The 18,003-nt window shown below is 46.1% G+C and overlaps 1 protein-coding gene and 1 non-coding gene across 2 annotated transcripts in view; both read right to left on the reverse strand.

Moving 5' to 3' along the window:
- INPP5B (inositol polyphosphate-5-phosphatase B) overlaps nt 1-18,003 on the reverse strand; it is a 46,534-nt gene that overhangs the window by 2,393 nt on the left and 26,138 nt on the right. The window contains 12 exon segments of the mRNA XM_065879332.1: nt 1,659-1,772; nt 3,507-3,742; nt 5,036-5,198; nt 6,105-6,215; nt 7,792-7,927; nt 8,738-8,847; nt 11,560-11,671; nt 13,199-13,386; nt 14,050-14,166; nt 14,520-14,634; nt 15,433-15,534; nt 17,356-17,523. Coding sequence (XP_065735404.1) covers nt 1,659-1,772; nt 3,507-3,742; nt 5,036-5,198; nt 6,105-6,215; nt 7,792-7,927; nt 8,738-8,847; nt 11,560-11,671; nt 13,199-13,386; nt 14,050-14,166; nt 14,520-14,634; nt 15,433-15,534; nt 17,356-17,523 — 1,672 coding nt within the window.
- Nucleotides 2,486-2,558, reverse strand: TRNAE-UUC (transfer RNA glutamic acid (anticodon UUC)). The gene has a single exon. It is a non-coding gene; the product is annotated as a tRNA-Glu (tRNA).

Here is an 18,003-nt window from a genome sequence, read left to right on the forward strand (position 1 = left end):
AGCCTTTGAATCACCCCACTAGACAATGTGATGTAGGCTGATATGGCTAATTCATCTTGCAGGCCTTCCCAGCCACGCTCCCACAATAGGTCTTCAGCACAAGACATCTATTAGAAGAGAATTCCCTGGCGGTCCAGTGGTTAGGACGCCGTGTTTCCACTGCAGGGGGTGTGGGTTTGATCTCTGGTGATCCAACCGAAGGGAAAACTTTAAAGTAGCTACGTTTCCTGCAGTGTTATGGAGGTATTGACCAGAAAGAGAAAAAACTGAAGAAAATATATCATTTATAAGATGGAGAAAGTTAACAAGGCACCTCAGTGCTTTGAGAAAATGAGATTATGGCAATAAAGTATTTCTATGAGTCCTAGGATCCCTTATATTTGTTTTATAAAATAACTTAATGTCCTATAACCGTGAACAATAACAAGATTATATGTATTGCTCAAAAGTTACACCTGAAAGGAGCTCTGTAGAGAAGGTAGACTAGCATAGTTCTTAAGAATGTGACTTTGGGCTTCCCCAGGTGGCGCGCAGTGGTTAAGAATCCGCCTGCCAATGCAGGGAACACGGGTTACAGCCCTGGTCTGGGAAGATCCCACACGCGGCGGAGCAACTAAGCCTGTGCGCCACAACTACTGAGCCTGCGCTCTAGAGCCCACTAGCCACAATTACTGAAGCCTGCGCACCACAACTACTGAAGCCTATGCACCTAGAGCCCGTGCTTCACAACAAGAGAAGCCACCATCATGAGAAGCCCGCACACCACAACAAAGAGTAGCCCCCGCTTGCCGCAACTAGAGAAAGCCCAAGCTCAGCAACGAAGACCCAACGCAGCCAAAAATAAATAAATAAGTAAAAAAAAAAAAAAAAAAAGAAAAAAAAGAATGTGACTTCTATAGACTCTCTGGGTTCAAATCCCAATCCTGCCCATCTGTTAGCTTTGGGACCCTGATCAAGTTACTTAACATTTCTGGGAATCTGTTTCCTCATCTGAGTACTACTGTGAGAACTAAATGAGGTAGTGCTGTAAAACACTTAGAACAGTGTTTGGGACATTGTAACGCTCAATAAATCTGAGGGGAAAAGTGGAGAGAGAGTATCCTAAGAATGTATGTTGCTCCGAAGTGGCAGAGCTGTGGTAGATCAGAGTTTCTATTTATCTCCCTGGGACCCAGATAAGTGAGTCAGTGAAACTGACCAATCTGGGCTCAGAAAGCTCTAGAAATCAGGCTTCCTGAGTCCTGGCCCCGGAAGTTCCACCGGTCCCCTGCCTGTCTGGCTTGTCAACAAGTTAGCTGCCCCTCCCATTCCTAGAAGCTGGCAAGAGTTTCCACAGAGGAGAGCAACCGGACATCCTGAGAAGGCTCCAGAGGGCTTTCCATCTGGGGGACCCCAGAGGACCAGGGAGGGAACATGCTGTGCTGGGAAGGCCCTGCTACGTGAGGCTGCCTCCCCTGGGAGGAATCAAGTGCTGTATGTAATAGCTGGGCCTCACAGCGGTATGGAACGTGAACCTACTGACCTTCACTCCCCGGGGTAAGAACAGCTTTCCACAGGTTCTGCAGGGGAAAAGCTTTTTGTGCCCGAAGTTCTCAGGGCTGATGGTTTTTCTTAAGGCAGCATGGCCTCTGCCAGGTGTGCCTGCTTCATCCACCTACCTGCTGGATGGCATTTCGGTACAGGTAATCAACCATCATCAAGAGCTCTTTGGGGATGTCCATGGGTCTTTCCAACTGGCTCCCATCATCTTCAGTCTGAAGTTGCATCAGAGTCTGAGAAGAAATAAAAAGCATGATCAGAAGGGCCACCAATAGACCTTCTGCCAGGCTGGCTTCAGGAGAACGCAGGACATGGAGACAGCAAACCCATGGAAGAACTTGGAAGCGTTTTGACGTCCCTAAGCAAACATTCAGCAGGCAAAAATGAAATCAGGTGACATGATCAAGGTACAAAGGGTGACTTTTGAGAACTGGGAGTGGCTTACGGCAAGCAGTTTCAATCAGGTGAAATATGCATCATCTTAGGAAAACATCCTGCCTATAGCACTTCACTGTCCGAACCAGAGAAATGGTGTGGTCTGGTGAGAAAAGAACACAGGCGTGGGAATACAAAAACCCAAAAGCAAGGTCCAGGTCCAGGGTTAACTCGCCAGGGACCCGTGACAAATCACGCCCCTCACTGGGCCTCTGTTTTCATCTATATAATGGAGAGGACAGAGTTCAAGAGTCCCTGAATTTAAAAAAATGCAATGGAGGAAAAAGGAAAGCATACCTATTGCCAAAAATCTGCTCCAAACTAGCTCCCTTGTATTAGAATTGTCTCCAGAGGAGCCTTTTATTTATTTATTTTTAAAATTTTATTGGAGTATAGTTGATTTACAATGTTGTGTTAGTTTCTGGTGTAGAGCAAAGTAGTTCAGTTATACATATACACATACCCATTCTTTTTTTTTTTTGGCCACACCATGCAGCCTGTGGGATCTCAGTTCCCCCACCAGGGATCGAACCTGGGCCCTCAGCAGTGAAAGTGCTGAGTCCTAACCACTGGACCACCAGGGAATTGCCGATATGTTCATTCTTTTTCAGATTCTTTTCTCATATAGGTTACCACAGAATATTGAGTAGAGTTCCCTGTGTTATACAGTAGGTCCTTGTTGGTTATCTATCTTATATATAGTAGTGCGTGTATGTTAATCCCAAGCTCCTGATTTATCCCTCCCCGCCACGTTTCCCCTTTGGTAACCATAAGTTTGTGTTCAATATCTGTAAGTCTGCATAGGAGCCTTTTAGATCTCAGAAAATTTAGTTTAGGATGATAAACCAAGTGATGATTAAAACAGAAAAAGGAATAATACCATGGGCCAGGGACATTCCACCATCTTAGTATCTATGGCTGAGTTTCTCTAATATGTTATTATGAAAGACCGAAAAACATGGCAATAACATTTTGCAGCTTTTCCCATCAAGAGGTAGAGTCTTTCCCCATCCGGAATCTGGGCTGACCTCACAACTTGTTCCAACAAATAAAACGTGGCAGAAGTGGTACCATGCGAGTTTTGGAGCCTGGGCCACAAGGAGCCTTACACCTTCTGCTCTCAAACTCTTGCTACCACTTAGGGAAGCCCGGGCCAACCTACTGAATGACGAGAGCCCATGTTGAGGGAGAGGCCCAGTGAGCAGCCAACACCAAGAAAGTCAAGGAGGCCTCGTTGAACCCTCTGGCCATCACAGCTGCCGTCTGACTGCAACCCCACAAATGAGCCTGGGCGAGACCAGCAGAAGAGCCACACCGGAAACTCACAGTCATGAGAAGCGATAAGTTGCTGCAGTTTCAAACCACTGAAAATGTCAGGGAGTCTGTTAAACGGCAGTACACAACTCTACAGTAAGCAAACTACGGAGGCTGAAGAATCCTCAGGTCCCTGGGAAGGTAGGCACGCGAGTATCCTGTTTGATTGGCTTGGCTGCTACACAGTTCTGGATGTTTCCTTGTGGCAGGTAACTCACCAGCTCTCTAATACTTTCTAGCGGCAGGTCCAAGATTGGCTCCTTCATGTAGCACAACGTGTGAATGGGCGATCCAAAACAGCTGGGCAGGTAGTTCCCAGACACAGACAAAAAGTAATCCTTTCCCCTGTCCAAGTGTAAAACCAGAATGTCCTCGATTTTGTCTTCACCCGAGTTGAGCTTCGTAGCTGTGGTCTTATTTACAAAGAGCTCCAATTCAATCTCAATGGCAGAATCTGAAAAAAAACGTAAACGGTAACGCTGGTTGGCAGAAGGCCAAGAGTAAAGGGGAGAGAAGACGAGCGGTAAGAGGGTGAGGCATACAGGGTTAGGGGAGAAAATAAGAGGCATCAGCCAACCAACAAGAATTTACATGCTCAGCACTCAAAAGACACGTGAACAAGGAGTTTACAGTCCAAGAGGGAATATGAAAACAGTAAACCAGAACATGAATAGGTAGCTGCTATAAAACTCGTGTTCTAAGTAGCACAGCTCAAGCTAGAAATGATTACTACAATAAGAAGGCATGGCTCAAAGAGCTTGCCCTGAGCCAGCTCATATGAAGACACCCTATCCAGTAGAAAATACAGCACATTATCAGACTGTGAACTGTCCACAAGACAGGCTTAACTCCTCTGCCTCACGGCACTACGGAGAGCGCCAAGGAGAAGTTGGGGGCAAGACACGGGTGGTACATCCTAGGGCCAGACATAATTTTTCTGGATGACCACCCTATTACCTTTGCCCACAAGAGCGGACAGTTGGGAGTTGATTATAGTGAGACAGGTGAAAACGGCTCCTTTAACAGCAACACCTGCTTTACAGCACTCCTGTGCCTTCTCTCCCTGCGAAACTGTGGAACATCCACGCGACTGAGAATGCTTTTGAAACTGAACTCATGCTCCTTACTATTTTTTTTTTTTTTTTTTTGCTGTACGCAAGCCTCTCACTGTTGTGGCCTCTCCCACTGCGGAGCACAGGCTCCGGACGCGCAGGCTCAGTGGCCATGGCTCACGGGCCCAGCCGCTCCGCGGCATGTGGGATCCTCCCGGACCGGGGCACGAACCCGTGTCCCCTGCATCGGCAGGCGGACTCTCAACCACTGCCCCACCAGGGAAGCCCCCTCTTTACTATTTTTTTTTTTTTTTTTTTTTTTTTTTTTTATGCGTTACGCGGGCCTCTCACTGTTGTGGCCTCTCCCGTTGCGGAGGACAGGCTCCGGACGCGCAGGCTCAGCGGCCATGGCTCACGGGCCCAGCCGCTCCGCGGCATGTGGGATCCTCCCAGACCGGGGCACGAACCCGCGTCCCCTGCATCGGCAGGCGGACTCTCAACCACTGCGCCACCAGGGAAGCCCTCTTTACTATTTTATATTTTATTTATGGATGGTTCATCCACAGGGCTTTGAAAAATGTTCAAGCAGACAACAAAACACTCAGACACAAAAAGCTTATTCCAGGAGAATGAGCAAAGATAGGGTAGGGTGTTCCCCAAACCAGCAACCAGGAACCTGGGAACGGAGGCCTTACCTGGCAGGAGGAACCCTCGGCTGGGGTTGGCGCTCAGCCACTGCTTACAGTAAGACTCTTCGTCAGGCTTGTTGATGAATTCAAACTGACATGGTACTTGTCCATTCCGAATGGTAAAGGACTCTATCTGCAGCTGCATGTACTTCACGTTCTGAAAACAGAACTGGGAACAAGCCCAGGACCAGTCAGACCAGTGCCCTCTCCTTGGCAACCTGCCTAGCCACCCCAAATGGGCAATCCTTGCCCTTTCTGGAAAGAAAACAAAGGACCATCTCTTTCAAATCATGTTTCTGCTTTTAAGTATTTACCTGGGAGGTCACAGCTACCATGAAAGACCAGCTGTCTGTGTTTAACTCAGAAATCCTAAACTCAAAAAACTCATGTTGTTTTATAAATAATTTCCTAACAGAATCCAAGTTTAAATCTTCTATACGCAAAGACCACATCCAAAACACCCTTCACACATTCCACTCCCAAAATCAAGCTCCTCCTTCCAAGTAGCTGGACATCTAGGGCATTAAAAATACCCTCACCGTAAGTCCTCACTTAACTGACTTTTTGGTACAGTGAATTCTGAACGATCTATGCTATGGCACGTCTATGAAACATCTTTAGCCCTAACTGGACTTCTCCCAACGCCCATTACCTTTCCGTACTGCCATCCTTCCCATCAACTCATACGTACCCAAAATTTTGGACTCAATTTACTCTCAAAGCCAAGCATCAGTAGGAAGACAAACCCAGTGCAAGAATACACACTAGCTATACTAAGATCAAATGAAACACATTTTGGATCCTCTGTGCCTTATTTAACTCATGGATGGCCCACGTATGGGTAAAATATATGAGCCACAAAAGGTTACAGGCTTTTCTGGTTAAGAAGATCAGGAGGTGAACCAACAACCCCTCTCTTGTCAGCTGGCATCATCAGCCTCACTTTATCTAGAAGCAGCCGATCAAGACTACAGTCCAGTAGTCTGACAGGTGTCTCTTGGAATTCTGAACCCCAGCAGGTGAGATTTACGTTCTGTGAAGAGAAGAGCCTGATGCCTTAGCACGTCCTTCCTACCTCTCGCTTGGAGAGGGACACAGAAGGAATGCTGTCATTTTCCATCTTATCCAGGGAGCGAACAATCTCCTCCAGAGTCTTCCGATAAAGCTCTTCATTTACGACCCTCACCTGGAAGGGAAACAGCAGAGACTGAGTGCTTTGGCTTCTGCCCATGTCCTCTTTTTCAGTTTAGAGGACATTCACGGCCTTGGGAAAGAGCAGTTGATAGCAACACGAAAGTGAATACTAAATAGATTTAATTTAACGAACAAAGAACCCAATTAACAATAGATGTAGAAGGGTGCCCCAGAGGCAAAGCTTCTGGTAAAATCAACTGCTTCCTGATTAGCAGAAAACAGATGCGGGAGTGAAAGCTTGGCTGGCAGTTCTGCTGGGTCTTATGCCCGGGGCAGAAAGATGCCCAGTGCCTGGCTCTGCTAGGCTTGCTGCTGCCGGCAGGTCTGCAGTGAGGAGCTTCTCCAGGGCTTTGATTTAAAGCAGCATTTCTCAGGCTTTTTTAAACATGTACTCCATCAGCCAAGAAGATTTCGTCAGGCCTTCCCTTCCTTATTTTGAATTACAATTTTTGTCATTTTCCAGTAATAAAACCTTACCTATAACATTCATTAGGCTTTTTGCAAACCACCCCCACCCTCGTAGATTCTGATGTGCCTCTACCCGCATCCTTGAGAATTGGTAATATAAAGAAACACATAAGTCACTGAAGAAGAGATACAAATGGAGAATACATAAATAAAAAGATGTTTACTGTAAATCAACTATACTTTGATTAAAAAAAAAGAAAAAATAGATTACAGAAACAGAAAAAAAAAGATGCTCAGCTTCACTAGTAATTAGGGAAGTGTAATCTAAAATAATGGAGTATCTTTCTCTTTTGGCTCACTGGGTTGGCAGGATTTAAAAGATTGATAAAACCCAATATTAGCCAGGCTGTGGGAACACTAGCTCATCCAGAGTTGGTAGAAGTGTAAAATGGTAAGGGCTGTCGGGAGGATAATTTAGCAGACTCAAATAAATTTAGAATACATTTTTCTTTGAACCACGAATTTCACCTCTAGGAATTTCACTCTACAGAAATATTCACAATGGTACACAAAGATATATGTGAAGGGTGATCACTATAGCAATGAAGACAATAGCAACATTCTGGAAACAACTTAAACGATCAATATATATTGGGGTTGGCCAAAAAGTTCCTTCAGGGTTTTCCATAATATTTTATGAAAACTCCGAAGGAACTTTTTGGCCAACCCCAATATATTACGGTTCATCCATACTATGAAATATTTTGCAGCCCTTAAAAATAATGAGGAGGGAGCTCTCCCTTTACTGACATGGAAAGATCTCTTAAAACATAGCCAGCGGGGAAAAAAGATGTTCTCAGAACAATATGCATGATATATCTCTCTTACAAAAAGGGAAAAACTTCCTCTATGCTATACATAGAATACTGACACACATTTGCATAGAAAAAGATCTAGAAAGACACAGTCCAAAGAGCAAAGGGGAACCTCCACGTATGTAGAAACATATAGTAGAAGTCTACAAAACAATTATGAATTAAATTTAAACAGCTTCCTCACACTCAAGGTAGGAGGAGGAGACCAGAAAGACAAAAGTGGTCTCAGCTGTGGGAACCAATTCCCTAGAGGATGATGACCAGAGGCACCAGCTGCCCACCTACCCCGATGTCAAACACTGAGCTGACGGGCTTGTGGTCACTGGTCTTCAGGGCCATGTGGCTCTGGTAGCTCAGCTGAGTGATGTTCTTCCCTTTCCAGAGGACCCGGTCACACCAGGCGGGAGCACGACACTTGTCGCTGAAACGCAAAGTCCACACTGGGAGCCCTCCCAGGCACAGCAGCGCCCTCACCTGGTGAGCTCCCTGGCTCAGCTAGGGGTGACGGGGCAGTCTCCCAGTCCATGCAGCCGGAGATCTGAGAGGGCAGGGGCGATTTGGGCCCACTGAGGGGTAATGTGTATCCTGCGGGTATCACGCCAAACAACTGCGAAAGCTCAGAGCCAAAACGCCATTCAGAATGATTCTCTGCACTCTACTGTCCTATGGGGATCAGGCAAGAGTCACAGCCATCTGAGGGTGAAGGACTCTGTGGTCCTCAAAAGATGGTGGTTAAAACAGGTCGTGAATTCCTACTGCCTGGGTTCAAATCCTGCTTCTATGCTTGCCTGCCTGGGAGGCTCTTGAATTTTGGGGGTTTCAGTTCCCCGATCTATAAAATGAGGATAGTAAATCATACCTACTTCAATGAGGTGCAAGTAAAGTGTATTGAACAGTGCGTGGCATCCCACAGGCACTAATAAAAATATGAACTACTAGGTGAAGGCCAAGTACAAGCTCGGTTTGCTGCAATCATCACCCTAAGCGTAGCTGGAAGGTAAACGAGTCTCAAGAATTCTTATGAAGCAAAGGCTAAGGCAGTCAACAAGATGACGTGCAGGAAGGCAGGCTGCTTAATGAACAGATACTCAGAGAATGTTTGACCTGAGTACAAAACATGGGGAAGAAGTGACAGGAAACCTATCTTTTTCTTTAGGTCAGTGAGAGCAAGTGCTTCCATAACTTTCTGAGTTTCCATCTGCTCAGCCCCCTGAAGCAACCTCTGACCTACCTGGTATCCCAATCGTCAGAGCCAGTGTCATACTTGTAGGTGGGCTGGAACGTGAGCTCACCCTCGTTGAAGCCTTCGAAGACAGCCTTTGCAGCGACCTGAGCTCTCAGCTACACGAAAGTACGGATAGAAAAAAAAAAAAAAAATCTCAGGATAACTGCTATTTGATGCATTTTCCCCTCTAACCTGCCTTCCTACGTGATAAAAGTGCATTCCCAGGACTTTGATAACACTAAAAAAAAAAAAAAAAAATCTCAGGATAAAAAGGTCAAACCTTGGGCTTCCCTGGTGGCGCAGTGGTTAAGAATCCACCTGCCAAAAAAAAAAAAAAAAGAATCCACCTGCCAATGCAGGGGACACGGGTTTGAGCCCTGGTCCGGGAAGATCCCACGTGCCGTGGAGCAACTAAGCCCATGCGCTACAACTACTAAAGCCCGAGCGCCTAGGGCCCGTGTTCCGCAACAAGAGAAGCCACCGCAATGAGAAGCCCGTGCGCAGCAACGAAGACCCAATGCAGCAAACAATAAATATAAGTACAATAAATTTAAAGAAAAAAAAAAAAGGTCAAACCTTGAATTAGCAGAGGAAAGGAAATCAATCTAGAATCCAAACTCTAACCCCAAAGGAAAGGCCCATGAGAAAGCTATTCTGCAAGATCTTGAGTTAATTAACTCCTAGGAAGAGGAGCATGCTAACCATCCCTCCACCTGTTATACAGTTTTTAAGGCTCTTTTATAAAAGTATACCCACATCCGAGGGGCCTGAGTACCACCTTACTGAGATGTCCCTAGGAGGATTAGGTACCAAAGGACATAGAGATTTTTCTCTTCCAGGTATCAACTGTGCTTCATCTGTGTAGCACAGTTGTTCCAATTATACAGAGGGATAGAACTGCATAGAACAAGGTCTGGAAAGAAACAATCCAAAAAGCAAAGGGGAACTTCCATGTATGCAGAAATATATAGTAGAGGTATACACAAACCATTATGAATTAAGTTTAAATTTAAATAATTTTTAAAGGAGTTTGTCAAATCAGTTATATGAACTGGGGGAAGCTCTATGCTTTGGTTTCCCCATCTGTAAAATTTGGATTTATAATAGAATCTGCCTCACAGGATTGTTGCAGAGATAAGCTGTCAGCTTAGAACACTGCCTGACACGTTACGATAGTAACTAGCACCCTTGTCACTGCAGTGATTCTAAGAGCTCCTTCTCAGCAAGACAGAAACCATAGGTGTTCCTGCCTCCTCCCTGGAGCACCGAGCTCGGCACTGTGTGGACTGGTGAAGAGCTGTCAGCTCCAACTTTGAGACAGAGTCAGCTATCCAGGGGACAGCAGCTGACAAACCCCAAAACGTGAATTCCTAAAAAAAACTATTAAGAAAAAAACAACAGGAAACTTAAAAAATTTAGGTATTAGTGCAAGATGATTCTTAAATGGGTAAATATAGACCGTAAAACCGTCTAGAAAGCAGAGAAACACACAGACTGGGTACCATTACTTAAGGAAAGACCAGAAAAGAAGGCAAGAGGAGGGACTTCCCTGGTGGTGCCATGGTTAAGAATCTGCCTGCCAATGCAGGGGACACGGGTTCAAGCCCTGGTCCAGGAAGATCCCACATGCCGCGGAGCAACTAAGCCCGTGAGCCACAACTACTGAGCCTGCGCTCTAGAGCCCACAAGCCACAACTACTGAAGCCCGTGTGCCACAATTACTGAAGCCCATGAGCCTAGAGCCCATGCTCCGCAACAAGAGAAGCCACCACGATGAGAAGCCCACACACTGCAACGAAGAGTAACCCCCGCTCGCCGCAACTGGAGAAAGCCTGCACACAGCAACCAAGACCCAACGCAGCCATAAATAAATTAATTAATTAAAATAAAAAAGGCAAGAGGAGATGGTACTGAACTACCAGGGAAATGAGAATGCCGCAGTCCAGAAAACAGTGGCAAGAAATAGATAGTTACAGAACAGACTGGGTTAAGGCTGAAATGGGAATTAAAGAGAATAGTTTACTAAGGAAAAGAGTGAGAGAGAAAAATGGATCGATAAAGAGATTCCATAAAGAAAGACATAACAGACTCGAGATTTTCTTTTTCCCCCTTCAACTGATCTGCACTGGGGGAAAAATAAAGGAAACAGAAAGATTTAGACTAATGATAATACAAAGAAGATTGAAAGGGAGATACAGGCTAAAAAGAAAAAGGGCTGTAACATTCTGAACAACTCTGACCACTTGAACAGTTTCGAAATCTATTGAGAGCAGTAGCCTGAAGAAGGTCAGAGAGAAACAGATTTCTCTTGTCCTGGGAAATGGCCAGTGCTTTGAGAAAGGAACGCTAACCCAAACAATGGTGGAGGAGAGCACGATACAGAACTGCTTCCTGTCGGAAGTGAAGACAGCCATTCCGAAAAAGAGTGGTCACGCACACTGGACAGACCTGGTGAGGGGCAGGGGGAGCGGGAGGCCCATCCAAACCGTCAGTAAATCATCTTAAAAATACCAAGTATCTTCATTATGAGACGCTTGGTTCCCTTTGGGCCCCATCTTGAATGACCGAATGAATGGGCACGCCTGCGAGAGAAAGAGATCGGCTCTTGCCCCGGGGGAGATAAGCCTCAAGGGAACAGCCAGGTGGCAGACAACTGTGGGAGAGGGGAACGCAGATGGAAGGAAGGAAGGAAGGAATGATGGGACACCAGTTCCTCAGGGAAACCTCCCCAGATGAGCAAGAAGAGGCTGGAGTTGGGCAGCCAGGCTTTTCTGTGCCCTCCTGTGGAGGGACGGCTGCCTGAAGAGGGCCTAGGTGGCCATCGGTACCTGGTCATTCGCATACAGGGTTTGAAAGGCCTTCTCTTCGATGAGCTTTTTCACTTTTTCCACATCCAGCTCTTCTATTCTGTAGTTGAGGTCCCCCAGCCACAAGATCACACTGCGAGAACAGAGCACAAAGGTCACAGGGTTTAGGAGGGACTTCACCGGCTCCAGCCGGTATGCTCCTGACAGAAGGGCCCCGAGGCTCAGCCTCTGGGGAGCTGGGCGGGGAAGGGACTCGGCTACTCAGGGTCTCTTTTCCTCACACCATCCCATTTAACACCGTGTCTAGCATGCTGCTTACTCAATCATCTTGGTCCAAGTTCACTGTACACAGTCTTGAGTTCTCCTTGACTATTTTATTCTTGTACGGCTGGAAAGATAGTCTAATAAGATCTAAAAGCAAGACAATAATTTACCTCTCTCCCGGGAAGAGGCAAAAAAGGTCAAGTACTGGGAGTCCTGTCAGTCACTCAGGGACCCCGGACCAGATGATGCCATGATGCCGCCTCTTGCCTCTACCCACCCTCCAGTCCACAAAACACACTCGCAGCCTTTGTTTCTGGAGCTGAGGTCCTCTGAAACAAAGCTCAACCCTTCCAGTGGAGTCTGGCTTTAATCACCACCGTATCATTGGTTGGCTCTTTCTGCAGAGTGTGACAGGTATTTTATCACACCTGCTGCTTTGGGAAAATGATGACTGGATGCTCCCAGGTGACATCGCACATCCCATGAAGACCAATACCGCTTTATTTGAAGCCAAGAACCAGGTCTTGAGAGAAACCACGCGGCAGCATACACACACCAAAATGAATGCATCCACAAGCTAAAAGCAGACAAACTGACATGCAAGCTGCAACCTCACAAACTAGGACGCTTCAGGGTCAGCGGAACGGGAGACACAGTCCCTGCTGGGTTCCCTGGAGAAAGGAAGCCATCCTGGCAGCTTTCCAGAACACCAATCAAGACAGGTCTACCACCACAGCAGGTGGACGAGAGGCTGGGCTCTGTGTACTCCCTGGCAGACACCACAGCCCCAGTGGCTTCTTCCTTGTCATAAAAGAAGGGGCACATGCTCCAGGTGGTACTGTAAAGTCTGAAATTCCAGTATGCCTTGAATTTAGACAGAGAGCAAGTATTGGAGATAAAGGAAATACAGAGAACAGACAAAAATCAGTGCCAGATGCTCCAAGCAGCTGCAACCACGGCTCTGTAAAGTTGAATCAAGAGGCAAAAAAGACTAAGTGAAGACAGAGAAATGCAGCCCAATTCTCAATTACACATGCTTCTGGAGAGAACAGGCAGACAGAATCCTGAAACATACTACCAAACCTGAGCTTGAGATGCTCACTCTGGGGTGGCTTTCCTCATGACACTGCATCCAGGCGGACCCATGTTAAAAATAAATCTTACACATTTTCCAGGAACAGATGGTGTCTGGGAAAGATTCTAGAGGTCTGCCAGATGGCAGGTTGGGAAACGAAAAATTTCCAAGAGAGGTAATCCCTGTGTAACTGAGAGTTGGCTGGAGCTCCCACTCGGGCAGTGGGAAGCCTCCCCCGGCCCCCTGCCTAATGAAACAGAGAGCCCGCAACTTGGCCCGTGGGGCCCGGTGCACCTTGTCGGGGTGGAAGGCCAGACTCACTCGTGCTTGCTGATGGTGAGAGGGGGGAGGCTTGGGTCAACCTGACGAAACTGCATTCGAGAACAAATGTCTTTGTAGTCTTGGTTCCTCCTCTCATACTCCTCCGTGTGGGCTGCCAGGTGGGAATTGACAACGCAGATGCTGGTGTTGTGAAACTGGAACCGGATTGCCACACCTCCTTTGTTACCCTGTGAAAAGAGTCCAAAAAAAGACCAGTAGTTGTTTAAACCCGAGAGGTTGCAAGATGTTTTCTCTTCATTAGTCCGCATCATAATCCTGGGAGGTAAGTAAAGCAGTGTTACAGTCCACATATTACAGGTAGGAAAACACATCCGAGAAGGTAGAACGACTAGCTGGCCAGTGGCAAAGGTGAGTCCACTTTTCAGTAAATCACAGGCAAACCACATGCCTCTCCCTTCCCCACGGGAAGCTACGCTCTCGCAGTAGAACCTAAAAGGATTTAACAGATTCTAGAAGAAGAGAAAATCGCAAACCTATTATTAGCATTCTTTCTTTCTTTTTCCTTTCTAAGCATTCTTTCTTTTCCTTGGTGACCCAGCATAATTTCTGCAACATATGTCATGCATCAAATGGGAGGACCCACTGGAGGCTCTGGTGTGAAGTGAACACGAGGATTTGGCTAGTCGGGCAAATCAGCCAGCAAGTCACTAATATACAATTTCTGAATGGTCTGCTCCATCTAGCCCTGCTCGATCACGAGGGTACAGTTCACCTCGTACCGCCAGCACCCTCAAACTGGGACGTGTGCAGTCACAGTATCACGAGAAGTGGGGTCCAAATCTTAGGGACCAAGGCCCTCCATGTGCCAGACGTACCAACCAGGAACTCACCATCCTCCCCATGATTCCTGTCCCCACCGTCTCAGCTTCCACTTCTGAGATGTACGCTGCATGCTCTTGTTTGACATATAACAGCAGCATAATCCCAACCAGTCGGATGAGCTTTACCTGGAAGAGAGACAAGCATTCAAGTCATGGCATTAACTAGGAGTCAAAAGGAAAAGTAGTCCGGAAGCTGGCTGAGAGTATTACGGATCTCCTCCTCCACACCAGGACACAGGGTAATCACCCGAGTGACTCCGTGATAACCTCAACAGCCTACAAGTGCCAAGATCTGCCTCTTTCACACCCAGAGACGCCTCTTCCACACCCAGAGACGCCTCTTCCAGAGGGCCTGGAACTGAAAATCTCAGAATCATTAGGGCTGGCTTTTGATGAAAGTCGCAGAAGAAGTGAAAAGTTATCTTAGCATTTCCCTGCATTGCAACAAAAAATTAGAAGGTCCCCAACTCCTCTCTTACCTTTGCATATTTGGCATCTGGATGAAGACCCTCTGATACAGCTTTAAACCACTCTTCCTCCTTTGGGGTATCATGGAAGAAAAAGGCTTCTTTACTCAAATCAAGCTCCTGGAACCTATTAGGAGAAGCAACCAGAGAGTAGAGAAGGGTAATGTGTGAGATGGCACGTTCGCACGTTGGTTTGGGTGTGTAAGGCCTAGCTTTCTAGCTAAACTGCAGGACCCTCAAGAGGGAAGAAGAATAAACACTTCGCGACAAGGGACCAAGTTCCTCAGCCAAGGAACTTACCAGGTGCTTTCACAAGCAGCAGCCCATTTCCTCTTCATAATGAACCTGAAGTAGTTAGAAGAGTCTCCATTTTATATCCAAGATCACTAGCTCGCCCAAGCACCAAGTGGCAAATGGGTTCAAACCTAGGTCTACATAAATTCCAAATTCTAGGCCCTTTCCACTCCTGTACAGGCTTCTTTGCTGTCCCCTCCCCACCAATAGTACCCAGTGCAGTGGTGACAAGACAGCAGGTGTGAAAAAAAAAAAGACTGATGGATGGGGCCTTTTTTTTCTTTTAAGCTAACCTTCCTTCCCTGGCAAAAGATATTTTTGCTTTGTGACCAACAAAGTGTTGAATGTCTAAGTAATTAAATTCAGTTCAAGGTGTACCGATCTTAACAGAGGGCTGCACTCAAAATTAAATGTTAGCATTCAAATGCCAAGCACATCACTTGAATAGTGCCAGAAATTTGTTTACTGTGAGGAAGCACACCAACAGGGGAACAGCTGTTACTAAGCATATGCTCATTTTTCAATCCCTTCACCCGCTGTGAATTCTCAGTTATAGATCCATGCCCCCATCCCTTCAACCGCAGCTACACGTTCTGGAAAATGCAGAGGCAACTAGAAGAAAAGCACTCACCCCACACAGTATACATCTGGGGCCTGGATACCATGGCTGAGCCAGGGCTGGAGGCACTCCTTAGGGGACTGTCCATTCACATTGTATGTTCCCACAAAAAACCTGTTGCCAAAGACAATCAATGAGTCACTTGGGAGGACTATGGACATGACAGGGAAAGCACTGGATGCTGATTCTGCTCGGTGTCAGTCTCTCTGGACTGGAATTTGAAGCCTTAAGAAATGTCACATCTATCCTAGACCAGTGCAAATGGCACCAAGGGGTGACGTGCAGTCTGCCATGATATTTGTTGCTTTTGTGATAACTTCAAACAGTAGAGGCCCACTCCGAACATTCCTACTTAGCTTTAACAGCCATTAGAGAGCCGTAATCCACGAAATGACTGTTTACTGTGTGTACCAGTGAAATGAAAAAAGGAAAGTACCCTGGTAACTACTTTCCGAAAGAAAGCAACACCAGTGTTCAGACAATTCACTGTTTATATTCCTAGAAGCAACGTTACTTTGTGTTATAGTCCCAATGCAATGATTTTAAAAGATGTGACAGTCATAAAAAGGAACAAAATTGGGTCATTTGTAGAGACGTGGATGGATCTAGAGACTGTCATACAGAGTGAAGTAAGTCAGAAAGAGAAAAACAAATATCGTATATTAACGCATATATGTGGAACCTAGAAGAATAGTACAGATGAACCGGTTTGCAGGGCAGAAATAGAGACACAGACGTAGAGAACAAACGTATGGACACCAAGGGGGGAAAGTGGGGGTGGTGGGATGAATTGGGAGAGTGGGATTGACATATATACACTAATATGTATAAAATAGATAACCAATAAGAACCTGCTGTATAAGAAAATAAATAAAATTCAAAACTAACTAAATAAATAAATAATAAAAAGATCTGACAGAATCCTGCACCCTTTATTCATGTAACTTTCGCTTACCTTACCTAAGAAGATTACCAAACACTAACTTCCTCTGACTAATTTCAATTCAAATGACTTTCTTCAAAGGCCCCAAAAGGGGCTTCCCTGGTGGTGCAGTGGTTGAGAGTCCGCCTGCCGATGCAGGGGACACAGGTTCATGTCCCGGTCCGGGAAGATCCCACATGCCACGGAGCGGCTGGGCCCATGATGGCCACTGAGCCTGCGTGTCTGGAGCCTGTGCTCCACAACAGGAGAGGCCCGCGTACCGCAAAAAAAAAAAAAAAAAAAAAGGCCCCAAATGACCAAGGGATACACAGAGGGATAAGCAAAAATCAGGATCTCTCTCCTTCTTCTGCACATGTGTATCTCTTTAAATATTTCTGCAACCATTTGCAAGTTGTGTCACTCCCACTACACCACACCTCCCACAGTGCCTGGCCAGAAAAGGCACAGAATAAATGCCTGCTAAGGAAGAGTGAAAGGAATCACTCATTTAGAAAATGATGGCAGGGACTTCCCTGGTGGCGCAGTGGTTAAGAATCCGCCTGCCAATGCAGGGGACACAGGTTCAATCCCTGGTCTGGGGAGATCCCACGTGCCGTGGAGCAACTAAGCCTGTGAGCCACAACTACTGAGCCTGTGCTCTAGAGCACATGAGCCACAACTACCGAGCCTGCGCGCGCTGCAGCTACTGAGCCCACGTGCTGCGACTACCGAAGCCCGCGCGGCTAGAGCCCGTGCTCCGCAACACGAGAAGTCACCACAGAGAAGCCCGCGCACCGCAATGAAGAGTAGCCCCCGCTCACCGCAACTAGAGAAAGCCTGCGCACAGCAATGAAGACCCAAGGCAGCCAGAAAAAGAAAAAGAAAAAAGAAAATGATGGGAGGGACTCTGTACAGGATTTGCTTTCAAATCCAGGGTATGGGGGAATTGCTTAAATTTCAGAGAGGTGAGTGATCATTTTGCTGCGGAAACAGTCTAAGACCCAGTGAGCTACCTGAAGTTCTGGATATAGGTATAATCCTCTTCTTTCTGCATTAGATGTGATTTCACGATTGTATCTCGCAGTCCAAACTTCTGCATGGATAAAATATGAGCCTTGTCTGATACTGTGATAGTGGAGGAGCGAACCATGTCAGTTATTTCAGATTTGGACTTATTCTGTCTAGAAAAACAAAAAAAAAATTTTTATTAAAAAAAGTTTTTATCATATTTTGATGAGTCCTCCTTGACAAAGTACATGAATATAAAGCTAGACGTTTCCACACATCAGCATCTGAATTTCAGAAGACTTAAAAGGCTAAAGTAAAACTTATTTCCTAAAACAACACTATTTCTATGTAGAACAAAGTAAACTTATATGTTGTTGATTGTGTAGTACATTGGTCCAGAGATAATAGGTTTGTAGAATCTCGGACCAGAAGGAGACCTGGAAGATAATCTAATCTGATCCCTTCATTTTTCAAATGAGAAAAATGAGACCAGCATCGTCAATGACTCATGCGGCTGGGTGGTAGCAGAGTGTGAATCAGAACTGGGTTTAAACAGTGCTCTTTCTGGACCCTGGGCCTCACGTAACAAGACTATAGAACTATCTAGATCTTTTGACTTGATAATCCCCCTGAATCTCTAATCCACAGGAATA

This window comes from Phocoena phocoena, chromosome 1, assembly GCF_963924675.1.
Source record: "Phocoena phocoena chromosome 1, mPhoPho1.1, whole genome shotgun sequence".
Taxonomy (NCBI): Eukaryota; Metazoa; Chordata; class Mammalia; order Artiodactyla; family Phocoenidae; genus Phocoena; species Phocoena phocoena.